Here is a 27,860-nt window from a genome sequence, read left to right on the forward strand (position 1 = left end):
CACTGTTAAATGCATTCCACTTGGGTATATTATTTGCAAAGAACAAGACTTTTTTTGATTTTGTGTTCTTTGTAATAATCCTCCTAGTGTTTTTAAATGCTCTGTTTTTAAGGCTTCTGCAAACTGTCATATGTAGTCTTCATTGATGATTATGTTGTTGATATTTAAGCTGCTTCTTTCAGTGTTTCTGCTGCTGCCTGCACAGTGAAGGCTGCAATGGAAATCTGCTTCTTAACTTCTTCCCAGGCTTCATGTTGATCAGCTTTGTTTTTAATGTCAAACATGGCATCGTAGATCCCTGGGAATGATTCTCCTGCATACTTGTTATGGCTGCTTGGAGCAAAGATAACATGTCTGTAGGGAAGTTGGAGGGAAAAAAAAACCCCACCCCAATATTCTGCATTAGGAAGATATTAGGAAAAAAAAGATAAAATTAATCTGTTTCTGTATCATATGTTAAATTCTTGACACTGAAGACGTAAATAAATGAGATTATTGCAGCAATAGTACTTATAATCTATGAAGCAAGAAAATAACATAAACTACACTATCCATGTGAATTGCAGAACTTTATAGCTAAGAGGACTTGAGATGAAGTTGACTAAAGTATTTACCTTTCTCTCATGTTAGATGAAATGGAGAGATAAAAAAAGTCAGTTTCTTTTCTCACAGATATACAGTCTCCAGCAGATACAGGTATGCTCTGAGGTAGGAAAGCTGATGCTTTAACAAGAGACTGTTCTCCACAGATTTTTAATCAAAAGCTATCAGAGGTGCAAGGACTGTAGATCTTAAGTTGTCCTTCTACAGATACTTTTTAGTGGAAACATTACTGTCTGAATTACGCAGGCTGGTGGTAGGACCAAAAAGTTAGACTTGACTGTTCTGCCTCTCAAACAAGATTTACTTCTTGAACTGGATGAGAGGACTACTGAATTGACTTCAGTGCTGTTGAAGCACTGCATGACTGTTTGCTATAACAGATCAAATTGTAGGTACTTCAGCTATACTCTATTTCACTTTCAAATAATAATAACTTCCTAGAGATCCTTTATCACTGAAATTACTCAACTGAGTCCAGGGCCAAACTTATAGATAAGTTTAGAAGCCCAATGAAATCAATGGAAATGGGTTTACTGATCTGCATAGGCTTCCAACAAGACTTTTCCTCATTCTGTATAATGTATCTCACTGAAATTTCCCCTAATGTTGCTTTCCCTTTTCAATCTTATTTGTCTTGTTTAATCTACTTTTACCATGTTGAATAAAATAATTACAATTCCATCTAGAGACCTGTAAATCTCAAAGGAATTCTTATAAGGTATTGCAGGCAGAAAGTGAAAAATAAGCCTTTCTTACCTATAGAATGGCCTGCCAGGTAATCCAAGAGGATCAATGAAAGCCCTTTCTAGCAACATGAGCTGATCATTTAGTGATCTGACAGCAAGTAGGCTAAAAAGAAAACAGGAATATGTTAGCTACACAGTGTTTGGCCCACTTTCATCCCATGCCCCAGTATACACAGATCTCGATTTATGAAAGATAGTAGATCCAAGATACTGTGCAGCCCACTAAAGCCACCTAACCTGCACAACAGAATTATGCTGATCTCTACTGTGAGACAGTCTGATTCATAACCTGAAAGTCTCTTAAAGTTGTTTCGAAAGGCCAAGGAATAGTGTCAAAGAAGACAGAGACTTTCAGGTATTTCCTCTCATGTTGCATCTGATTCCTTTATCTCCTTTTCATTAGGATGCTTAGGCATCATGTTGCTTCTTTTCCTTTGTACAACAGCTTTCTGAAGACCCTATTTTCCACAAAGCCAGCCAGCTGCAAATTACTTCAATAAAATCACATTTATTTTTATGTGAAACCACAACATCTGAGAAACAGGAACCTCGTGATGTTAAAATCATCTTTTGAGTCATCCAAGAATTGTGTTTTTCTGACAGCAGATTGTAAATTCCCTAGAGCAGAGACCATCTGTGTCTGTGTGCTTTGAATGGCTCTGAGCATACTACTGATGCTTAACAAATAAAAGAACTGTGAAGATTATACTGAATATATGTGGGTTTGGTAGTTTACATCCAAATTAACACTGCAAAGCTTTGAAGGCATTCACCAATAAAAAAAGGGTAAAACTTTTATCACAGTAAGGCTGGAGTAACTCAACTACCACCAATGAGATTATTTCAAGTTTACATTGGTGTAAATGGGAAACGAAACTGGTTGGTTGAATTAAAGTTTAGATTTAGGCCATCCATCAATGGAACCATTTTGAAAATGCCACATATATGTCATATATCATAAATGTCATATTTTACATAAGAAATTATTGTTAAGTCATTTATCTTGAAAGTTGCTGCCATTAAAAAGATGGCTTTTATTCTCACTTAGTCTTCCATAACGGTAAGCTAATGACTAAATTAGATTCTTCCCAAGAAATGCAACATACATATATGTATGTACAAAAGAAAGTTTGGTTTGTCATTCTGGCCATGGCCTACAAAGAAAGTGCAAATTAGTCAAATGCAAATTAGACTTTTTGGTATAGGTGGTGTACAGAATTTTTTGAAAGCTCATCAGAAAGCTCACCACAACTACAATCATGGTACAGCTACAGCTATTTTTTTTTTTTTCATTAAGTGCTACAAGTATCTTGAAAACTAGAGTGCTGGCAAACGAAGACTACGAATCAACATCCATCCTTTAACGATAATCCAGTGACAAAATCTTGTGTGTCTCTACTTAGAGGGAGTTACATACCTGAGCTGTCTCTGCTTATGCTAACTAACATTCTAGTTACATCCATGTATCATTCTGGCACTGCTCCTCAACTAAAACCTGTCAAGAATTGACACTAATTAGCTGGACACTTTTTGAAGCTGACATGGCTAGATTTCCAGGCTCTGCAGTGTCTGACGTCCACTAATTCAACATTTCTATACTTTGTTTCCTAGAGTAACCAGATCCTTAAAGACAAGAGTCCATAAGGATTTACAGCGAAACAAATGACTGTCTGTCTTTTGTCACCAAGGTTATTCAGGGGACTAAATGCAAGTGAAGACTGTGCCCTCTGAGTTCAGAGAACTACATGGAGTATTTGACTGGAAGAAAAAAAAGAGTTAAACTTACTTATTGGTATCTATTTGTTGCAGTCTGTCATGAAAGCTAGCAGCAACTTCTGTAAAATTCTCCACAGCTGAAAAGAGAGCATCTGGAGGGAGCAGGAAGGAAGTATTTAACTTCAAATTCCAACATACAAATCAAATTCTTCAAATTAAAGCTTTATCTTTCAGTGTGATCATGATCTGTCAGTTCTCACTGAATGAAAATCAGATGACCCCATATTTCCACATTAAAAACTACATAATTCTGTATGAAAATTTGCCTTGGAGACAATAGAAATCAGTATTTATGTAAATATTGTTTATTATTTGCTACTTGAAGAATGTACATAAATACCAAAAACTAGAGCATGGATTGCCAGAAACAGACTGTTCAAGTAGGCCCAGGATTTTATAAATCACAACAACCTGTGTTACTAGTATGTACCTCCACACATACAGAGTTTTGAGAAAGACTGAGAGTATGTCTGTGTGTGTGCACACATGCACACACATACCTGATATTGGTCATTCGCAGCCAAGTTCTAAACTGAAGAGTATATAAAGTTGCAAATAAAATAAAAGCTTCTCAGGTAGTGAGCGTATTGTGAATCCCTATAACATGAAATCAAATTTCACATGCCAGTACATGATCCCTGTTGTGGCACAGGGATGAACCATTCCTGCCTGACCGAGCCATGAGGCAAACTTCTCATGGTGCCTGCACCTGCCATCGTGAGCACATAAACTGAGACAAGAGAAGTTCTGACTAATATAAGGAGAATCTTTTTACCCGAAGGACTGTCAAGCACTGTGGACCACAGAGGTTTTGTAGTCTCTGTCCTTGGAGGTTTTCAAGACCAGATGGAATAAAGCTCTGTGCAACCTGGTCTGACCTCAAAGCTGACCCTGCCTTGGGCAGGTTGACCTAGAAACCTCCTGAGGTTCCTTCTAACCTGAATTATCCTATGATCAGTGTTGGACAGAGAATTATCCAACACTGCAAAGCAGTGTTACTATTTTTAGGGACCAAGACAAAGATATCTTGTTGCCATCATCAGTGAACCATGAATGTGAAACTGTGTAAGCTCTACTTGGCAGTCGCACAGTCTCTACACAGGCATACTAGTGACAAAATATCCACATTTCAAATTATTTGAGGGTGTGGCATTTGTTTTATATACTGTTCATTCAACACAAGGTAAATACCAGGTCATGACTAAGATACGCATTAAGATAAGGCTGCTAACATTAACAGAGGAGTGTGATGAAAGCCTGTACGTACCAAAGGATACATTGTATGTTGCCAGTTCCTCTTCATGATTCCTTGACAAATTATAGATGATGTGAGCATAGTTGCTGACAGCTGATGCATAATCTCTACAGTCGAAAGGAAGCACAATGGAGTTGGCCAATTCAAACACCAGCCCTCCCCGTACCTGAGCTACTGTCAGATGATTCTTGAAAGTGGGATCATAAAACCTCTCCACAATTTCATAGGTTTCATAGACAGTGTGGTAAACTGGATAGCTGCTATATTTTTCCACATTCTGAAACAAACAAAACCATTATTCAGCTGTGGATACTTCAGCTTTGCTTGAAAACCTTTGCTGTGGGATTCAAGACACTGTAAAGTTCAGTGTTCAGGTCACGTTAATCCTATGTAGCTACTACAGACAGTTGAATGAGAAGAACTGCTCAGTGGTGGCTCTCCTGGACATCAACCTATGACGAACAGTTGTTTGGAGAAACCTCTCTCCACTGACCATGTAGAGCCTAAAGAAGGTAGCTAACAACAGCCAAATAACTTTTAGTTGGCTAAATTAAGGTGAGATTGCCCTTCCTTTCTTTGCTTGGATCCCAACAATCATTCCTCTTTGTGTCTTTGGATACACGTTTTCAGAGGAAAAGACCATACTGAATAGATTGCTCCTTGAATATCTGTCAGTCTCATCCACAGTACACTCTACAGTCAAACAAGTATTTTGCATTAAAAATGAACCATTTTGAGTTCAGAACTTCTTAAGTTATTATAAATCATTCAGAAGTCATCATAAGGCACTTATAAACCCTTCATCAACCATAGGTAATTTTGAGCACGTCCATTTATCCTGAGCAAAGTTCCTTTCATCTGACTGACACTAAGCTGACCTATTTAATAAATATTTGTGTTGCAGTAGCACATAGAGTTCTAGTAATGAACTGGGGCTCCACTCTGACACACTAAACTGAACTCCAAAAACCTGGCAGTCTAAATGGCTCAATTACAGGTGATATTATTCAGGCAGTTACAGGGGAGACAAAATTACAGACACAGACTTACCAAATTTTTACTGTAACGTGCTCTCCCTGAAGCGATGCCAAGACGTTGAAAAAAGACTTCAAAGTCATTGCCAGAACCCAGTTTATTTATTCTTTTAACAAGAAAGAGGAAAATGCCTTGAGTGACAATACTTGAAGTATAATTTTGGTTTGCTTCCCAGTACCGTGGCAATTCTTTATTCTGCAGTCACAGTCACTACAGTCTTTCCCTAGTACACTATTTCTGTCAGTATACCATGAATTGCTTGTGACCCCTACATTACATGCACCTTATCAACTGCATTCTTAGAGAAGCACAGTCATCATTCTCAGGGTCAGAGAAATCAAACTCTCAAGAGGAGAATTTAACTCACTCTCTTTAATCATTGAGAAGACCCAATGACCTTCCTCCTGTTGAACTTCCACTATCCTGAGCTCTCAACTCAGAGAAATCAGAACAGTACCAGCATGGAATGGAATCAGTCTGAGATTCTCTAGAGAAAGCCTGGTAAATTTGAAGGTCAGTGTTGTAAAATCCTGTTTGGTGTGCTCCCCAGTCACCCAAACTCGAAGGCCTTCCAGGACACAGGAAGCAAGTTCAAGGAAAAGCTGCTGCGTTAGCATCCTGTGTGCCTGCTGCTGGCTTCTGCATACTACCCTTATTTGTCTAAATCTCTATAAACTGCTTTTATAGACTTTATTTTTCATACATAAAGCCTCCTGTTCATGCTACAAAGGCAGGTTCACAAAGCTGTTGTACAATAGTGTATCAGCTGCAAACAATAAAGCTCTGAAATTTACACCAGCGGAGAATCACACCATTTCTTTTAGGTGCTCAGTTTTTCAAGTGGGTATTTCTTTAAAACCCACACTTAAAAACCCACACAAGTTATAATAATTTTTGCTGTATCATTTATTTTCTTTTGTCACTGACCTGGGGACCTCTTTATATTCGCTTGATGGATTTTTTTTATACCAGCTCTCATAAAGAGATTTTCCTTCAAACCCCTCATCAGGACTTGGTATCTAGAGAAAGTATATTGTAAAAAAAGACAAAGGGTACAATTTTAAATGTTACCAAGCAACAAACATACAACCTGTGATCACATAAAGCCTATGGCTTTAGGGCAATGAATAAGCCACAGTCTTAAGTCCCCCAACCTTTCTGCATTTCCATTTTAACATTTGAAATGTATAGCGCTTTCCAGAGGAATAGTTTATTTGCTAAAACCAGGTAATTTTAGATGGAAGAAAACACAGAGAAAGCAAAATATTTCAAGTCAATAGTTACACTCTGATATTTATTTATGAGATTTTCAGTATTTAAATATTCAACACACAAATCCCTCACAAACCCCAAACTTTTTCTTTCACTTATGCAGGAAATGTCAATTTTGTTGTGGATTAATTCAAAACTGTTTCTACCTTGTTTTAGTTCACAAAAAGTTATTTTCATGGATGCAGCAGTAACCTTAGAAGGGCAAAGTGTACAATACTTGGGGTTTATGTCATCATAGCTTATACAGAGGTATATAAACCATGATCATCCTAAAATTTGTCCCTATCACTCTGACTATTTTCCAGATTATGGAGCAGGTTAAATATTGAGGCTATTCTTTCATCTTTCCTTTTTATTGGTGGGCTGGTCAGGTTTTATTATCTTTAATTTAGTAAAGATTATAGATATTAATAATAGTATATATATTAATATCTACCATCTAAGAATTACCTCACAATAGGAATCAAAATAAAACTAATATATTTGGGGTTTTGGTCACAAAGCTAATTGTTCATAGAACAGTGTTAACATCATTAACAGTTTTTGCCACAGATTAACTTTGATGGGATCACAGGGGATACTGCTTCCTGATCAGCATTCTCTTCAGACATCAGCTACCAACAAGCTGTGGTTACATGCATTCATCAGCATTTGTTGCTGCTTCCCAGCTCAAGGAAGGGTTACGCAACCGTGTTTACTGGTATTTAGGTCAACATTTTAATGAAGGCTCTTGGTGTCCAAGCTGAGACTCTGCTGACCTGATTTTCTGACTGTTCTGACCACCTGCACTTAGCATATGTTACTATGGGAACTACAGGTGATCAGCACTTCTGCAGTTCAGGACAGAAATATCTTTATCTGGCCACCTAATTTTAGAGAGTTAAATTTTATTTGTTGTCTTTCAATTGCCAGAAAATTATTATACTGAACTACTGTATTTCCTTTACTTTTGTACTGGTCTAATGCCAGCTTCCAAGAGATAACAAATTATCAACCCTGGAAAAGGGAGGAATGAATATAAACAGCAGATGAGTGCAGATATAGTAGATTCATAGAATATATACAGTAGTTGAATGTACATTATTGATATGTACATAAAATACACACAACGAAGACTAATGCAATGTTCATGCTTTAATTGAGATAAACATTAAAAAAGAAAACAGAAATAAAAGCCCCTTAGTGCCAGCCTCTAAGACCCACTGTCAAAGCAAGGAACATCTTACCTCCTAAGATGGTGAGGTTATATACTGACAAAGGTCCTTGCCTTTTAACTTTGTGTGCCATCCAAATATGTGTGAGAGCATCACGGTCAGAGCCCATGACTACCCAACAGAGGACACTGAAGCTGAGCACATTGACCAAACCTGTCACATCACGCTAAAAACAATGATGTAGCGAGCCTAATTTCTTCCCCTGCCTAAAAGGAGTCAAAGTCTCCACTACCATAGGCACCCTAGTAGTTGGACTGGGCATCCAGGTTTGTGCTTGTTTCTGTCCTCTAGCTCATGGCGTTTTTTTATTCTTTTGTTCTTAGAAGGAATACTTTCACAGGAGGAGTGGAAAAATCCCCTAATCCTGAATAGCTAATAATTTAAAGATATAAGCTTGAATCCCTTTGCCACTCCTGGGAAAAAGCTCCAGTTACTTAGCTACTGACTTTAAAAGGGGTGCTGCAGTCAGAAAAGAAAGAAACATATTGACACCATATTTTAGACACTGGGCCCCATCCAGTAAGTGAGCACCGAACATGCTGGCTAAAAATCTCAAGCAATATTACCTCTTTAGTCAGACTGTATACCAGCCTGTACATCAGTGGTGTGCAATCCACTCGTAGTGTGTAGTTTCCTGAAAAAAAGGAAAAACTATTAGAAGAAGCAAGTTTTACTCAGCTGAAACCTCATGCCATTATTTGTTAATAAGAAAGGGACTAGACAGCTACGCTCAAGGAACAAGCTGATTTTCCCTGTAGAATTCTCCTATGAACTTGTCAGTGCAATTGTATTGGTTAGGATGAATAACAGCCCAGCTTTTGAAGCAACCCTTAAGAGCTTTTCTATGTCCCTGCGTTTATTACACACATTCTAAGAGGAGAAGCTGACTCTAAAGATTTGCCATAGAACTGCTGACAGAGGCACAACACTTCTCACCTCTCCCCATGACTTCCTAAAGAGTGTAGCTACTGTAACGGACTTCTTCCCTGAAGTAACAGGAATATCTGAAGGATACTTTATGATTCTGGGTCACAGTTTCTCCCCATATCTACTCCTGAACTAATGCAACAAAATTGTCACATTGAAACTTTCACGGATCTCCAAGCCAAAATGCCTCCCAGTCATCTGTATATACTATCACTATTCCTGTAAAACACAGGTCAAAACTACATACCTTCGATGGAGGAATCTGCATTGATATAAGCCACTCCCCGTGCTTGCAATACTTTGGCATTTTCCTATGAAAAGGAAAAGAGGAAGAAAAGGCTGATGAACTTTTTTTTTTTTCTTCCGAACTATTTTCTCATCCACAGAAGTAACGGCTGTTTCAGGGAAAGACATCATATACTGCACGGAGCCATATATTCTTGGAAGTTCAAAAGGAAATGAGAGAGAGAGACAGAGAGAGAGAGAGTGAGGAAGAGAGGGAAGGAGGGAAGAAGTGTTGTTTTCTAGTACAGATTTCTCAAAGAACTGCCACTGTGCAAACTTGTCTTTGAACACTATTGGTTTACCTCAGCCCACTCCGTCGATCCTAACAAGCCAAATTCCTCTGCATCCCAGCTTGCAAATATCACTGTTCTCCTTGGCCTCCATCCTGTAATAAAAGACCATGAAAACTGTATTACTGAAATAAAGACGGCTTGTTACATGGTAAATAGCATGAAAACGAATATCACTGGGGGGGGGGGGGCTCATCTTTTATCCTGATCTGTGGGGAAAGAGGTGTGTTTTAAGGACCTTTAACACCAACTTCTTCACTAAGCTAATCTAGTAATGGTTTTTTTATGTTGTACTGCAGTGTTGTGCCAAATAATGTAGTCTTTTTCTTCTCTCAGCTTTAATGGGAAGAGAATTGTCTAAAAACTCAGAACAAGGAAAAATGATGTGCTTGTGCACAAATCCTTGAAATAAAGCTTTTCTACTCTTTTTTGCTTTGTTTAATTTAGTACACATTGTATACCAGTGTCTACGTTGACAGAAAGTGTTTGGCATGTTTTCATATCTATTACTGAACTTCTTTGACCTGTCTCCCAAATGCCAGATTTCAAAACCTAAGGAATTCACCGTAACTTTGACAGACCACCTTCAAAACAGTGATGTTCCACTTGAAGTTCTGCATTTGATTTAAACCCAGGCCAAATAGAAAACGCTCTATTGCCCTGCCTCTCTATCTCTGCCCAGTTTTATTTGAGGCTACTGGTATCTTTTCATCTTTTGCTCCCTTTCTCTTTTTTTTTTTTTTTTTTCAGCTTGCATTCCAAAGACAGTTTCCCCTAATATCAGTAAGTGGGAGGGAATGGAAAGAAAACTAAATGTCAGTAGGTTTTAACTGTAATGGGTAGGCAAAAAAAGCTCTTCTAGCACAGTATTTGAGTTATGTCAGAGCTTCTTTCCATGGGATGTCAGATAGGGAAATAGCATTTGCTCTGACAGCAGCAGAAACTTGGTACAGTTGACATTTGTTCCTATTCTAATGTAACTAGGCATGAGATATTTTTAACCGTTACCTCCTACTATGTTTGCACAGCTCATTCTCTGCATTACACAGACATTATTTACTCTTGGGTTTGTCTCCAAACTACAGTCAAGTGCTGAGAAGGCTCTCAGTGTTGCCCTGATGAAGTCTTGATCAGTCCACCACAGTTTTATAGGACCACTGAAACAACCAGTCTGACCAGACTCAAATACACAGTAACCAACTGTACATAAATGCCATGTTTATTTCAGTATCTCTCATTTTGTGTTTTGTTTTTGTGTTACTTTCTCTTGAGTAGAAAAGTACCTCACATATACCAAGGGTGTAACTGGAATTAGTTAACAGCTGCAGAGCAGTGTGCTTATTCGAGAGATCAGATACACATTTAATTTTAAGCATACGCTTAAATCTCTGAGAAATCAACGGGCCCTGCTGAGAGCAGTGATTCTGGTGTGCTTTACTCTTTGATTACATTACCTTTCCTTTTTAGTCTTCCAAAGCTCCTCACAATCTCATGAACCACAGCTGCCCCACTCTGAGGATCAATGCCACCAAATACCCATGAGTCACGGTGGCCTCCCAGGATGACGTATCTGTCTAGAGAAATTAATTATGGAGGTTTACTTAGAAAAAATTTTTCCTTCCATGGAGATGTTAATTGGAAGCAATTTTTAATTTTCCATGTAGGTATCAGACAACAAAGCTTAATAGTTTATAATATACATGATAGAAAAGCAAAAGATATTTTAAATCTCCAAAGACATTTTTCTGCATTTTCAGCCAGTACTAAAGAATTTGTCAAACACAAAAACTTGATCCCATAAAACTTAAAACCTCTTAAATTCCATAATGTTACTTCTATTATTAGAACTACTTCACCTTTCCTCTAAAGGTAGAAGCATCTTGCCATATTTTACTACAGTGTGTTTCATGGTAAAGTTGATCCACTAATTACATTTGTACAGCATGCCAACTCACAATATTAAGGTCTGCTGAATGCAGTATTTCTCTAAATATATATGTAGTCAATCAAATCATGACAAAGATGTGATTAATACGATCAAAGTCAGACTAGACATCTGTGCAACTATAATATGGTTGTGTTTCAGGCAACGGGGAAGTGCTGCAGTTAGAGGTTAAATGATGTGTTATCATCATGGGGATGTCTATATATCTGTTCTTTTCGAGTGTAAAATCACACTGGTTACAAGAGACTGTAAGACAGACAGTGACTGTAAGTCAGCAGTAGTGGATATGATGTGTTCAGGTGGAATGCAATATCCATTCCTGTTTTAGTAGGGAAGAATATCCACTTAAGAGTATTCTTTCAATTACAGAATTACTTGCCTGAAGACAAATATTTCTGTCTCGGTTATGACTCCCCCTTGAAAATCAGCATTTACAGTGAAAGTGCTGACATACCCTAAGCCATATGAAAGCTGGTGCAATAAACATTTCAACACCAACGATCATGTAGTGCAATATTTCAGAGAAAACCATATTCCTCATTTCTCCCTTGTAACTATGAAGTGCATGTAGAGGTCACTGCACACTCACATTACACTGAAGACAAATGACTTTACCTGGCTCCACTGTGCCTCTGATGGTACCAATCACATTGTAAATCCTTCTTACTTCACTGTTACTATGAATGTGCATTTTCACCTTTCTAGTGTATTGGGAAGAAAATCCAAAGAAAATCCACCAGATTAGATAATAAAACAATTTGACACTTTTCAAAAGTGGACAATATAAATTGTAAAGAAAGCATTTTGGCCAAATTTACCCTACATTAAACTAAAATAAATCCTGAAAATATTTCAGTGTCCTTTTTTTCTGGATTTATACCCGTGCAACTGAGAACACCATTTAGCCCTTGAAAGCTATGTACTGTTATCGATGTCAATAAGATTTATACAGATAACAGGCTCAGAACTCCAAATTCAAAGACTTTTTGCTAGTAGTTAATTTTTAAATTCGGAAGAGTGAAAAAAAATTAAACCCATCTAATGTTAAAAAGGTAAATAGTTCTAATTATCTAGAAGTTGATGCAAATCAGAATTGACTCCAGCACAGTCAATACTGATGTGGCACCTCAGGCAGCAGAAAATCCTGAGGTGTATCAAGAGACTTTCTTTGTGTGTTTATCTACAACACAACTGGAGGTGCAACAACTCATCCTCAAGGGTTGTCTGTATATTTTTCAGAAAGATTTTTTCATGTGGCATGACTAAGACATAAGGAAAATGTCAAATGGTTCAAATGAAGTCAGAACAATAGCTCAGCCAATATTGAAACACCTGGACTTTAGTCTTAAACTGTAATTACTAAATCAATTTTTAAAACAATCTGAAGCAATAAAAATTACATTGTAGTGAAAACTTTTTTTCTGGAAAACTTGACTTGTAGGTTAATACTGTTTTATATAAGACAATAGGTAAGACCAGAAACTGGACCTGCATGAATTTTAAAAAGACAACAAATAAATTCAGTTCTCAAAAAAATAATCAGTCTCATCTAATAGTTTGTCAAAGGCTAGATGTTTTTCAAATTAAACTGGTTCAAGACTGGCTTGAAACTAAGGCAATTCAGTCATATCCATCCAGTCAAGATGTAAACCTACTGAAGCTTTGCACTGAGCACATTTCAGCCCAGAAAATGGTCATAATCAAAGGAATGATGCAAATCACCTCAGCTACTCTACCTTTGGTCAAATTCTATTGCTCTACCTGTTTTTCTCTGATCCCAAGCATGCTTTCCTTATGAAACAAAACTGACCTTGTAGAATAATTTGTTGTGAAACCAGGACCAACGTTGTAAGACACATTCAAATTTCCTTTCCAGCTACTATGCGGTGGTGCATATCCTCCCATATTACTATTAATAATAATAAAAAAAAATATCATCATTATTTACAGACATCTCACAATAGCGCCAAACACAAATGAAGAACCAGGAACCACACTTTGTTAGGTCGCAGGCACACACAGACCACAGTGATGGTAATTGTCTTAGACAATCTATACTACATGTTTCTACAGGAGCATAATCTGTGTTTTCAGCTACATTAATACTAGAAAATAAACATAGAGGAATAGTCCTGAGCACTGAGATCAGCTTGGAACAGCCTACAGCTATCCTGGAAAACAATGTTGGCCTCCAAACGTTTTGCATACAAAGTGCCTCTTGTAAATGGTCCCTGAACTTTCTACTGCCTTAAAATGCATTTACATTTGAATTAGCAGAGAGTAACTTAGACCATTCTAACAGTTTAACAGCATAGGCAGTTGTCTTCCAGTGCCTGTCCCTAGACACTGTTTAATCTGGTAGCGTAGACAGAGTTGATGTGTTTCAACGATGTCTAAAATTGGAGAAATGTGATCATTCCAAGTCATCTTTTCTTGTTCCATTGTCAAAGGCAAGACGTTTTTTCTCAGTTAACACAACTGGAAATGCAGTAATTCAGTGGATCACAATCACCCATTCTTACTCACCTGTTCTAAAGGATTTATACTTTTGACATGAACTTGTAAGAAACGCACACAAAAAAATTAAAAAGTATGCTAGATGTTCTGGTTCTTATTAGGCAAAATATATTGTAAATGAAAGCATGTCCTTTACTGTAAATGCATACTTCAGTCAAACTGTATTCCACAGAAACTTCAGCATCTCTTCAAGTCCTCAGTATATTTTTCATACAAAAATATAACGGCAGGAATATCCAGAAGTTGTGACTTCTCAAGACAAAAGTGAAAACAAGAAGCCAGTACTTTTAGAGGATTTAGATTTCATTCATAATTATTAAAACCAAGTTCTATAATTATTTACAATTATTGAAGAGAAATACCTAGCTACATCGTATTTATACATATTAATCTGCTCTACCACTACCAGTTGGCAGTGGAAAAAAGAGAGGTTCTTAACCTATGCCTTTATTATTATAAGAAGATATCCTCATAAATGCGATGACCAGAAAGTTTTAAAGAAAAGACAGTTTGGAGATATATTAGACCATGAAAGTTTGAGAAGAAATAGGAAAAAACACTAAAAGAGTGTTAATGAACATCAGGTATGCAAAACCACCAAAGACAGTGAAATTCTGCCTCAATATAAAAATAAATAGCTTCAATACTTCAGAGGAAACCTACACAGAAAACCAAGACAGGATTTTTTTTTGACTCAATATTCGAAGAGTCATCATACAAGAGCAGAATGATTTCTCAGGTGATTTAGATGTAAAATTCCTATACAAATACATACCCAAGATTATGTTCACTTACTGCCCTAAACACTTGTCCATGGTACTGTTGCCAACCCTGGCATTTCCTGCTCTGTATCTCTACAGTTAATACAGATGGTACATTTTTAGGGATATGGTACACTTGTAAACTCAATCACACCTTAGTTTTTTCAGAGAACTAACTTGGGGTGTCAAAATAATTGTGAATTTTAATGCTGTCCTCTGGCAAGCTCATAGCCTGTCTTCATGTCACTTGCATGTTTAGTAAGCACACTTACTTACACGTAGATGTGTATTAAATCCCCTATAATACTGCAGACTTTCCTCACTGTCCTTATGTTAGTTCACTAGCATAATTTCATATTTATGCAATGTAATACACCTGATGAGAGAAGGCACACACCTTCATTTAACATAGGACAGTACAGACACTGTCCCATCAAATATGCACGGTATTTCCCTGGACAAATGAAAAACTTTGTTTGTGGTCTTTTTCACAAGATAGGTATCATGCCATCCTCAAAAATTTTTGCTCTAATTCAAACTGAGAGGCACTTTATAACTTCAGTTTCCTTGACTGATCATGATATATTGCAGATGACCCTTTCCACATCACTCTGCATGTATCTGATATGTAGTAACAGATAACAAGTTTAAGTCCTACAGAGAACCTAATGACAAATCTATACTATTTCAACAGCTACAGTAGAGCACAGTGCAAAAGTGTTTTCCATTTCTTTTCAAATACTTTCATAACTTTCAAAAGATAGTCCGCTTAAAATTCCTCATGTCTCCCATGCACTTACCGTAGTAATAACTCGGCATCGTGATAGCCAATGGGATGAACTGGAATTTTTGGGAGACCTACACCACTGGCTTTGTCTAATCGGTAGGTGTACTCTGAAAGCCAAAGACAGATATTTTCATGTTTACAACTCTCAGAAGAAATCTGTACGGTTCATAGCATAGTCCTAACATTGGAGTCAGGGATAATTTCACTTGCCTCAAAGTCAGGCTGACATTTCTTCAGTGATTTAATTTTTTATGCTTTAACAATATGTTTTCAGAGAGACACTAACAAAGATTCTCCCCTACTGTCTGCAGACATGCATTTAGACCTGGCTGGAAATTTTAAAATTACTTGTTAATTTTTATGTGTTGAAAGCTTTTATATAGAAATATTTCCCTCTGTGGGGAAGAACTTCAGACTAAGCCACAGATAAAGAACAAAAGCAAAAGGGAAGCCTGTAGTCTGATGCCTGGAACATTCAGCTGGGAACTAAAAAATTTTTGTCACTTGATTAGAGATGCAGATGAAATCTTATACACTGGGCAACTGAATATGCTGGTTTGCTGTTTTTGTTCTGATAAAGCTCGGATACAAATCATGGGGTTTTTTACAAATGAGAATCTGAATTTTCACAGTGTGGACAAAATTTGATGTTTTCAAGCCAGCAGGTATGGAATAGTTTCCTCCTTAAAACAATATTCACAGGGACCCTTGTTGAGGAAAGCAGACAGGGATTCACCCCTGTGATCACTGGACTCTAGCAGGAGGAACTAGAAACCTTTCTCATAGTCTGCTTCTGCCATGCTGCTGTTGTGAACATATATCCTCTTCCAGCTCATGCTGTGCTGGCTAGAGGTAACTTTCCCCATCAGCTAGGGACTACTCTTCTTGAGATGACTGCCTCCCTCAGATATGCTGGCTCAAGTGCTAGCATGAACGATTCTTAATGCCTTTCAGTCAAAATGATCTGGGTTAGGTGCTAAATGAAACAGCTTTGGCAGAGCTCAAATAAGCAGCTGAGGAAACATGAAGTGAAGGTGATGGACCAGTGGGGAATGGTCATCTTCTCAGGAGCCTCAGCTGCAACCAGGGTGACATGAGTCACAGCATGAAACATCTCAGCATTGCCAGCAGGGACTTTTGTAGAGGGAAAGGAGCCTAAATCCTACACAAAGGAGAACTGCAAAAGCAAAAAAATCTGTGAGCTGTTCAGCCTAGCTCCTTGCTGCCTTACTCATCAGAAACAGAACACTATGTTCTTTCTGTTGTTGAATACTTATGTCATGATCTCTGGGCTCATTTAGGTATGTCTGTGAAGTTAAGCAGCTCAGCACTGCACTGTGTGGCTCCCTTAAAATCCCCTCACTTTCTCTCATGCACCATTTGCAGAAGTGGCCTACTGACATGAAGCCCAAAGCTGCCTCTTTAGAGCAACAGAAAGACCAAGAAAAAATGTGGTTTGTTCCAAGGGAAAGAACATCCCCATTACCTTCACCCCCTTTCCAGAAACCAGACCTCCAGGGCATGACTTCTCTAGTGTGACTCACCTTTTGCAGGATAACCTGGCGTCAGGGGATCCCCTGCCCCATTCAGGTTTAACACATTTCCACGCTGGGCTCCTCCACCTGGCAGGTTCCAGCCATTTGGATAAGGATCTACTCCTGGGGCGCAGTAGTCAGCAGGGTCAGAGTACAGAATAACTCCCTTGGCACCTGCCAATTCAGCATTCTTCACCTGCAAAGCACATCTCTGGTCCCTACTGAGTCCTTCATAGCTTGACACAAGAGTTCAAGGGGCAAAAGAAAGTATTATAAATGACAGTGATTACTCCTCAGGGCCTTTTACAGTGCTTGAGCTAAGTAAAAGGCCCCTAACTGTCTCATATCATAAAATTTCCTGAAAATATATATACATGTATCTGGTTTCATATGATAGTAAGAGGTATGCTATTGCTTTGCAATTTAGTTAGGAAATAACTGCAGTGACATGGAAAACATCTCTCACAGTATTACTACATAACCTGAGTTTGTATTCTGTCACCCAGATCATTACAATCAACTGACTATTGAAATGTACACAACATGGATAGAAAAAACTGTATCACACTGACGCAACCTTATCTTTCAGTTAGTAAGGTATTTACCTTATTTACCTAAATGATCTCTGGAAAGTATCTCAGGGTTCAGAGTACACAGAAAGAATTATTGGAGAGCTTGAAACTGTCTTTGGCTGTGAACAAGACTAACTCTAAAGAGTATGTATCTTATGCTTATTATGGCAGAAGGAATGACCTGCATGCTGTTTTGATTTAAAAAAAAAGTGTTCTCATGCGACTTTATTATTGTATAATACTGGTTGGTAGAGAGTGAAAGAGAGAAAATGTATGTTATTCTGACACCCCAATCTGTTTTGCTACTAGGCATGACAGTGATGTATAGTGACTGAGTGACAATTAATCCTCAACGGTTTTAAATTTGGGTATTTTAATTCAGAAATAACATACCTTTTTTTAGAAATACAGTATTTGCCTTCATCCTCTATCCTATTTTTTCACACCATTAGGAAGTTGGAAAATAACAGTACAGTTCTCCAGATTTTATACAGGCTAATGAATTATTCAGTATATAAAAAGTCATTAGAAATGCTACTGTTAAGAATTAACATACCCTCCCTTTGATTCAACAAGGGCATGTAATTTCCAAACCACAGTACAATAACACCTCTAGATATTAGTAACACTGATGTGTTTGTATTTCATTTTAAGAGAAGATTCACAGACAGCAATAACTTCTTCAATTTTTAAGTCTTTTCTATTCAGATAGTATGTTTAGGTGTGGTGAACAATTTAGTGAAAATATTATCTGACCCAGAATATGAGTTACAAGTCACTCTTCACTGGTGAAAATGGTATGTATACAAACCAGTGAGTTACCCATTTAAAAGCTCACAGAAGATTAGTCAACAGCATATAATAAGATCTGGCATTCCAGCAAGGAAATTCAGGGTTTGATACCCTTAGGTAACTGAGAAATACAAATTATAGTCCTGCCCAAATTAGGGTCAAACTAATTTTTGTACATGAGCCAAACACACTTAAAATAGACCGTCTTCTTATATCCCTACTGAGGAAATAACTTGAGTGCATGCCTGAAGCATGCACATGATTATTTCCTTTCCTCTCAGGCCATGGAAATCTGCAGAAATCTGTAGTTTAAAAATATTTATATGATAGGGATATTGAATAAACAAATACAGAATTTGAAATAACCTCCATATAGTTATAGTCTCTGCCTGGTGTACAGAAACTGTTATAAAGAAACACAATATAGGTATCTTAAAGCACAGCTGAACCAATAGGCAACAACAGTCTAGTTCAGAGTTGGAATGTATTTCCCAAGAACGTTAGTAATATTTTGGAACAATTTATAGTATGCAAATGAATATTAAAATACATAACATTTTCCAACTTATTTACTTTTTATCCTATAGATGTATTATATATATCTAATATATATGTTGTATCTTCTAGTAAAGATTAATCTTTGAACACGGCTCTATGAAAACTCAGTTATGCTAAAATCTCCAAAACACTTTAGGTCAGTGTTTCAGTCTCTTGAAATCAACTGAAGAACAGCACAAATAACATCTTTATATAGTGCATTACCTTATTTCCTCTGAAGATTTTCCCATATCTGGCAATAACAATCTTTCCTGTACAGTTAATTCCCATTTCACGTTCTAGCTTAAAGAAATCCTCAGTGCGGCCATAATTCACATACACTAACTCACCCTGAGAGAAAGAGGTAGAATTTGGAACAACAATGTCAATGAGTATGACAGAGGGAGTATGTGATCTAATAAGAGAATAAACTGGGAAAAATGAGCTCTGGGACTGGCTCCAGTATGAACTGTTTTCTGATCATGAGACAATTAGGCAGGCAAATGACTCCTAATGAATTTAGTCTCCTACCATCCAAAGCTGCCAGACTTTGTTCACAATCATCAATTTTAAGATATGACTTCTGAATCAGAAATTTAAAGTGACCAGAGTACAGCATTTACTTCTCTTTCTAGTCTGTTTAAGCTGTAGTCAGTCTTGGACAGATGGAGGTGTTTTGGACCCAGACACCACAATAAATATCAATTGCATTTTATGCATAAAGTGAATGATGCCAATATCCTATGAAATTCTCAGGACTTGATTCTTATTCAGTACGGCAGAAGCTACAGGTGGTTGACTGTCAAAATAAATACACCTTTCACACAAATAAAGTACTCATCATGACTGTGTTTCAACCGTGTCAACACTTGGTGCGTGGTTCATCTTCTTTAATGTTAGCTACCTAAAAGTTTGTGCATTGTCTGAGAAGGTCCTGTAGTGCTCTCCATAGACAGTAAAGAGCTGGAAAGTTCTCTGAGACCTCACCGTTTCCAGGAGAATTCATCCCAAATCTGTTTTAAACACCTATTTTAGGTAGGAATAAATCGAGCTCTGGATACACCTCTCATCTATTATACGTCAAAGACTGTTTTAGAGTAAATGCCTATAAAAAGCCTCAAAGACTGGTTTAGGGAAGATGCCTACAATTTTAGACAACTAAAATTAGGTGACAGGAAACTTCTTCCTTACTGCATTTCTCCATATTACCAGACACCTCCAGAGATATCTTCAATTTAATTTCAAAAAGGTATAAACTTTAAATCTCTTATACTGATAAAAATTGCTGACTAGACATTCAGGTGGTCTCATATAACAGCATACAGCATGTCCTGGTAGACTGTGGTAAAGTCATTTTGACTGTACTGGTTTCACCAGTAATTTTCTCAAATTGCAATTTCTTTTTAAATTAAGCAAAATGAACTCAGAATAAATCCATGAAATTATGGGGACTCTATTTAAATAAGTCAAACTTTTTCAAACCTAGTAAGATTCTGGTCCCTTCTGTTCAGAGAATAATTCATAAACACGTGGATTGTTCTTGGGGCGGTTTTTCTGAATTTATGGAGTAGTTTTCCCTCTCAGTAAAATCAAGTGTAACTCTACTGAAGTCAAGACAGTTCTTCCAGTCTATTTAGATTAAGTAGAAGGGGAATTTGGTCCTCCATTTTAACCTAATCTCTTTAGAACATCTTGTACAGAATGCCTACATATGAAGGCTATTGTATTTTTAACAACATATACAAAAATGTTGATTTCAATAGTTTATCTTACATAATCACAGAGCTGTAATGATAACAATTAATAGCAATCTGCAGGGTTCTTACATTCAGGGCCCTTGTTCTACAGTGAAGTGCAAAACAAATTAACATATGAGAGTAACATTTTATGTGAAAACCTGTTCACGCTTTTCGGGGTTTATTTAAGTAATGTCTTTAAGCAGAATCATCACATAAAGAACAGTTCTGATCTTTAGAAGAAGGTCTTATCACTATAGCTGAAATAAAGTATAAAATCTGTATTCATAGCATTTTTCCTGATGTTGCAGAATAATTTCTATTTACTCAACCTCTAGATTTCTGAAACTACATCAAAAGGTGCTTATTTGAAGATTCTGACATTACTTAATATAGTGCATAGTAAATTAGGCTTTCTTAATTAAATTCTTTTAGCATCTCTGAAAATTCTTCATCTTTAACTTTCATTAACAGTACTAAGAACTACATCAATGTAATAAATTTATCAGAGCATTGTGACAGTTTTGTATCATAATTTCCTAGTGATGTGAATAAATCCCTTACGTTTATAGAACTATTACAAAATGCAAGCCTTGAGAATATAGTGTGGGCTAATAAAATGTCTTGTCTGGGCTCTTTTAGCGTAATTAGAGATCTAAAGAACACCTCTTACTTGTGACCATCATTAACTGAAAGGGAGTACTTTTGCAATCACTGAAAAAGGAAGTGAAGAGCAAAATTTTACCATCACTTATGATGCTAATGTTCCAAACTACTACTGCTGTCTGACAGAATATGACTTCACTACTTTGACCGCTTTTTGCTAAATATTTCTGTTAAAAAAGTTCCTGCTCAAAACATAACTTTTCATCCAACTGATTATTGGGATTTAGTTAAAATACACCACACAGAAGAAACTTACATTTTCTGACAATCTGTATGACAGACCAAGATATATTCCCTCTTCCATCTACTGAGAACCTGAAATGAATGGGAACTACTTCTAAATCTCTGCAGGGTCTCACTCTAGCAGGCAGGTAGCTACTACCCCAGACTGATGGTATTTAACCTTCAAAACACAGTCACTGCCACTTATTTTTAAAAAGCAGCTGCAGGAAAAAGTAATAGTGCTAGCAGTGCCAAATCACATTTCCACAATTCCCTGATTATAGTGCTCACTCAGAAAATGTGTGAGCTGCTTTCTTGGGTTCTCTTAGTATGAAGAACTCTAACCATTTCTCCCACTTTCCAGGAAGGTAACCTACAGTTATACTGGGAAGCATAACTGACATCTTTTCTACTGGTGATATGTGAGGTTTTGAACTAAAGCCTAAGACCCAGGAAATTCACATTATTCTATACTGCTCTGTGCTATTCTGTGCTATGCTACGGTACACTACACTATGGCATTCCCTCTTTTCTATTTCTGTTACTTCTATTTCTGTCTCTACATCCATTTCTTTTACTATTCTATTATGTTACCTGAGGCATCCCTTGGGCTGAAAATGCACTGTAGGGTGGCACCACATCTCTAACAGTCTCATATCCTGGAGGAGAGGGCTCAGATAATGATGTGTTAAAAATCTAGTGGGAAAGAAAAAAAAAAAATTAAACCAGGCAATATGAAAAAGAAGTCCCGTCTATTCAGGCACATTTCACATGCATTTGCAGTTTAAAGGACTCTAGTTTAAAGGAGGAATGGCCAAAACTTTAGCAAGCACTGGGCATCCTTTTGAGTAAGCAGGTTCAATGTGTGATCTTGCAAATCCCATCTCCACCCTTCACAAGGCAACCTGCTTAAACAAACACAGGGTCCCTTAAGGTGGCTTTAGTATAGCAGATAAGAGCAGGTTAGATCATAATGGTAAAAACTGCTTGCATTCTGGTCATCCCTGGAGCTTCTACAGGCACTAGAGCTACTCTGTAATGAACTGATGTTACTTGTGATAGTACGTCTTGAGGCCTAGACTCTAATCTTCAAGAAACTGAATTTAGCAGAATCACCAATACTGTACAATGAATCAATGCAAATAATGATGCTGACCATGATTGCTTTCCTCTTTCTAAACAACACAATAATTTTAAAACAATTGAATTACATCAAGTAATTCTCTTATTTAATTCTCCTTTAATCCACATGTCAGTATGCTATATGAATCATTAGTATTCCTAGCACATATATTACAAAACAAAAATGCAAAATATAAAAGCAAACTGGAACCTCTGATTTCTGTGCACTTGGGATCAGACCCAACACCAGTAACAGAGGATAGCTTTCCCTCCCAATTTTCCCAGGTGTATGAAGGTGATTTTGTTGACTGGTTGCAAAAAACGCTGTTTTCTGTACCTCATTTCCATGCTCATCAATTATTGAGATGTAGTTGGGCTTAGTATCATCAGGGTAAGAGAGCAAGACATCATAATGAACCAGCTGAACAGAATCCAAACCAAACTCCTTCCACTCAGCTTGGACTTGCTGTGCCAGATGCAGATTTTCCTTTGTTCCTGCTAGGTGAGGAAGCTGTGTAAAATTGCTAGAGAAAAAGAAGCAATGAGTCAGGATCAGACATGGCAGGTAATAATCAGAACTCTTAGCCTAGCTAGAAATAAACCCCCCTAGAGAGGACCAGATGTACCCAGGCTAAATAAGTACCCAGACTCCTCTGAATCTATGTTTTTGCCTGTCTTATACATAAGTTAAAGGGTTTCAGTCTGTCCCGAGCTATCATAGGTGTTTGCATCTTCCTCACAGTGTGGCTTAGCACAAATGGCATGAGGACATCAGCTGTTGGACCTATTCTTGCTTTACTTGTCCTCCAGGTGACCTTATACCAATCACTGCTATGCATAATGAGACTGGCATAATGAGACTGACCTTCCTTGTGATAAAAAAAAAAATTAAGTATAATTATCATTGCGTATTCTATTTAGAAATGTGTGTAATTACTCTGATCCCTACTTTTAATTAACTATTCTATTTGGATCCACTATTTTAATTAATTTTTGCACAAATACTGATTTATCTAAAAGTCCTTTCTGAATATGTCTTGCTGGCAAACAAGAGAAAGTGAGTTCACAGTGGCTTACAAACAAGGAGCACAAAATCTCAACAGCTTGTGACTCGAAAGTCATGCAGCATGAAAAACAAACAGTGAAAGATACCATAAATAGTGAGCAACCCATTGTCTGAAAAGAAAAAATTATCCAGATCATTGAGAAAGCCCAGTGGTGAAGTGAGCTGAAGAAACTCTGAGCTGCATGAGGTTGTCATCATGATGTCTTCATCCTGTCATATGACCATGCCATCAACATGCCACAGAAGCATGTGTTGCACCAGCTGGTGTTAATAAAGGAAATTGAATCTTTGATAAGGAAGGGTTATAAGACTGGAAAAAATTTTAATTCTTGACTTTGAGTGAGAACAAAGCCATCAAACAAAGCACTTTGAAAGCACTGGATATGAACAGAACGGAACAGAACAGAACAGAATAGATCAGATCAGATCAGATCAGATCAGATCAGTTGGAAGGGACCTACAAGGATCATCTACTCCAACTGCTTGACCAGTTCAGGGCTGACCAAAAGTTAAAGCATGTTATTAAGGGCATTGTCCAAATGCCTTCATCCACCTCTCTAGGAAGCCTGTTCCAGTGTTTGACCACCCTCTCGGTAAAGAAATGCTTCCTAACGTCCAGTCTAAACTCCTCCTGGCACAGCTTTGAACCATTCCCATGTTTCCTGTCCTGGACACCAGGGAGAAGAGATCAGCACCTCCCTCTCCACTTCCCCTCCTCAGGAAGCTGTAGAGAGCAATGAGGTTGCCCCTCAGCCTCCTTTTCTCCAAAATCCTTAGCAGGGGAATGCTGCTAGATAAAACCATGTTCCTCTGATAATGTCAACATCGAGTACAACCCATTACTAAAAGTCCCTGTTACACTGACAGTACTGTTTTCTGGATGACATACTGAACCAAGAGCGATTATGTGTTATTGTTAGAGCCAACGCTGTCTTCTGTAAGAGTTAGGAATGCTCAAGTCCCACGTTTTCATTAAAATTTGAGATATGCAATAATGTTCTCCTGTATTATATTCCTATTTAACTGAATATTGTTTTTCTTCATTTCCTCTTCTAATCTGTTTGCTGCCTGTACTGGTAGTTCTGAGCAGTGGCTAAGTATCTGCCATATTTCACCACAGAACTGGCCCTGTGACAAGTAAATGAGGTTCAATGTTTCCTGTTGGCATAGAGACAGAGAGTTTAGAGGACAGAAAGCAGTCCTTTTACAGAGCTGTTTAACAGTTGACTTTGTAGGAGCCAAAACACACGTTATGACTGTAAAAAATCCTAAATTTTCAGTTTTCAATGTTTATATAGTCCAGGGCACGACTGTTACTTAGTAAAGAGAACGTACTTTCCCACTAATTTATTTGCAATAGTTTTTGGTAAGTGCACTTAAAATGAAATCAGTAGTATTGCCAAAATCTTATAAACCGAAAATGTTTTTTCAGGAATTTAGTTTTGCAGCAAGATACAACTTCATCCAATGTAATCAGGCTGGGAATTTAAGGCAACCCCAAATTTGTTGATCACTCCTAAAATAATTGATACTCTATCATTTCCTTTACACAGAAAGTAAATGTCTGTCAATAAACTATGACTTGTGGTCTATTACTGACTTAAATAAGACATGCTTTTAACAAATACTGTACTATCCTAAGAGAAAAAGAATCAGTTTACAAGATCTCTAAAATAAATAAATAATACTACATCAGCTTCCTTGTAGTTAAAGATCCTAAATTAGAGAAATTAAAAAATTAATTAATTAAACTATAATAGATTTTTAACATATCTATATTGTCATCTTCCACTGTTTAAATATCAGGAACAAATATTAGCAGTTTTGTTTCTAGGATTTAATAAAAGAAACAAGAGTATATTTAAAATCACCCAATATAAAGGGTAGATGAAATGAAAAAAAAACAAAATTAGGAAAAAAACATGGTCTTGAAATGCTTTAAGACTTTTAGATTTATCATTATGAACAGTCTAATCAGATGACTAGCTGGTATCTACTGTGTCTATTCTAGTTATTCACTGTGCAGAGGGAGAGAGCTTGGAAACATATTTTTCTGCATGAAAGTGAGTACAAAGTCGGAATGGTGACAGATTAACACATAAATTTGGTCACAGCATAACAAAGTGTGAAGGGAGAGTAGCAATGTTATTAAGGCCTAAGCTGTAGAAAGAACTAAAGGCTCTAATACTGGTATGATTTTCTTGTCTCTTACACTGATATACGCCTCTATCTTCCATTTAATCTCTCCTGATTTAAGTACATTCATACTGCCTAATTTGAAGTGAATGTTTTTTCCATAAAAATCAGTGGAAGATAAATGTTGTAGACTGAAAAAGGACACATAAGAGAAAGGCTGAACCTCTGCATCATTGTACAAGCATTCACCAAATGCTGAGCAAGAGCTTGGTCAGTTTTTAATTACTTCAAGTACTGAGATTACTGACAACTCAACTGTTTCCAAGAGTAACAAGGTTGAGAGGAGCTGAGATGGACTGTTTTGTCCATCACAGTTCACTGGGACACATTAGATAAAACCTATGGCCGAAAACCAGCATCACTTTGTCTGATGGCATCCTTGGGCTGGTTCCTGCTTGAATTTTTCCTTTTTGGACTGATTAGTGTACACATCACTTACTAAAGAAACTGCTTGATGTTTTCCGCTTTCATTTCAGTCATAAATGCCGCCTTCATGTCCTCATGAGGACTCACAGATGTCTTCTTTCCTGTAGGTTTTGCAAACCAGCCTGTACAACACAGCAAAATACAACAGTAAAAACATTACAGCAATATTCCCATGACACACACCGTTTCTTCTTGGTATCACTGCAGGATTTTCACTATGTATTTTACAACTGTTTTTATCTCTACACAGACAAGCACAACCTAATGCAGGCTGCACAGTGATGGCAGTGGCAGTCCCCCACACAGTAAGAGAACTTATTTGCCTAGATAGACATTGAGAGGAATAAAATACTATATTTATTCATCACGGTTATTTTACTGTAGATGCTAAGGAGACTTATCTATCTTCCTTTAGCACCAGAACATCATGCTGTCAGTCATGTCAGTCACATCAGCCACCTCAGTAATAAGGCAGCAGCTATACAAAAATGCACAGAAACACAGACACCCTTTGTAAGGAACAGATGTCTTGTAACTCCTTTCTCACTCTCTGGTCTGTCTGGCTCTTATTCTGGAATCCTTCCCTTACTGTGCAGGCATTACCAGAGTAAGTGATGAGAGGAACACCTGGCTAGAAAGTGTTTCTGACATCTGTTTTTATTTTTAAGTCAGAGGCTGGACATGTTCAGTGCAAATGCAGCAGCAGTTACATGGGCAGTGCAAATGAGAGAAGTGGTGGGGAGCAGAGAGCAGGTAACAAGCTGGCAGTACTGAGGCACTAGTCACTGGCACAGCAAAAGGCTCTTTTCCACACCAGTGGAATTCCGTCAGAGCTATCCAGCAGCACGAACCCCAAGTACATACCAAAAGGCATTCCACGATACAAGTGGCTCTTTTGTTTTCCTTCCACCCCCAAACTGATCCTGATCCAAAGGGGAGGTAGGGAGGGGAAATGCTGTGGCAGTAACCCGCAGGCCTGCCTGCCTGGGCCGGGGGAGGTGGAACATTAAAGACTGTTCCCCCGCTCCTGCCCGCGCTCCTCCAGCCCTGGATTTACCTTCCCGCCCTTCTGGGCCGGGGCGGTTTCAGTGCAGTAGGGTGGAGGGGGCAGTCTTCTGTGCCCTCCTCCTGCCCACAGCATAACTACTTCGTGTAAAAGGAAATCAAAAAACAAGTAGCAGAGACAAAGCTCGCTTCTCCTGCGGAGGAGCTGGAAATCCCTGGAGGGGTCGGTGACTGCACCTGCCCGGTGTGAAGGGGAGGGCGCTGCCGGCGGCCGAGCACGGACTCACCTCGGGGCCCCCCCGGCGCACAGCCCCGGTGCTGGAAACCCGCCCGCTCCTTCCCCCCCGCCCGGCCCTTCCTCGGCCCGGCGCCGAGCCCCCTCCCCCGGCTGGAAATGCCAGGGGCGGCCGGGAGAGCCCTCCGGCCCGAGGGAGGGTTGTCTGCACTGTACCGATGAGGAACCCGAGGAGGAAGAACCCCGCCGCTGCTCCCAGGACCACAGCCCAGAGGCGGCCGCTGGCTGCCCGGGGGCCGGCCGGCTCCCTGACGGCGCCCAGCGACCTCCACATGGC

General features: G+C 38.2%; 1 protein-coding gene across 3 annotated transcripts; it reads right to left on the bottom strand.

Moving 5' to 3' along the window:
- LOC141973708 (putative N-acetylated-alpha-linked acidic dipeptidase) lies at positions 1-27,860 on the bottom strand. Of its 3 annotated transcripts, XM_074932558.1 has the most exons (19): positions 27,740-27,860; positions 26,297-26,405; positions 22,933-23,119; positions 22,068-22,169; positions 19,075-19,200; positions 16,958-17,144; positions 15,427-15,520; positions 13,159-13,257; positions 11,964-12,049; positions 10,858-10,977; positions 9,416-9,498; positions 9,076-9,139; positions 8,468-8,535; positions 6,343-6,434; positions 5,431-5,521; positions 4,393-4,657; positions 3,136-3,217; positions 1,360-1,452; positions 1-354 (listed from the first exon to the last, which is right to left on the bottom strand). In XM_074932558.1, the coding sequence occupies exons 1-19, from the start codon at positions 27,855-27,857 to the stop codon at positions 165-167; spliced, it is 2,256 nt and encodes a 751-aa protein (XP_074788659.1). In that variant the 5' UTR covers positions 27,858-27,860; the 3' UTR covers positions 1-164. The 3 variants fall into 3 exon arrangements, with proteins under 3 accessions (XP_074788659.1, XP_074788675.1, XP_074788666.1); XM_074932574.1 differs by lacking the exon at positions 13,159-13,257; XM_074932565.1 differs by lacking the exon at positions 1,360-1,452.

Source organism: Athene noctua, chromosome 1 (assembly GCF_965140245.1).
Source record: "Athene noctua chromosome 1, bAthNoc1.hap1.1, whole genome shotgun sequence".
Lineage (NCBI taxonomy): Eukaryota > Metazoa > Chordata > Aves > Strigiformes > Strigidae > Athene > Athene noctua.

What these genes read in the sequence shown, in the direction of transcription:
- LOC141973708 (XM_074932558.1), bottom strand. Translation starts at nt 27,857, where the DNA reads ATGTGGAGGTCGCTGGGCGCCGTCAGGGAGCCGGCCGGCCCCCGGGCA. An exon ending in GCCAGGTTATCCTGCAAAAG is followed by an intron (nt 15,521 to 16,957) that starts GTGAGTCACACT and finishes TTTGGCTTTCAG; the next exon opens with AGTACACCTACCGATTAGAC. An exon ending in AACATACAATGTATCCTTTG is followed by an intron (nt 3,218 to 4,392) that starts GTACGTACAGGC and finishes TGCTCCCTCCAG; the next exon opens with ATGCTCTCTTTTCAGCTGTG.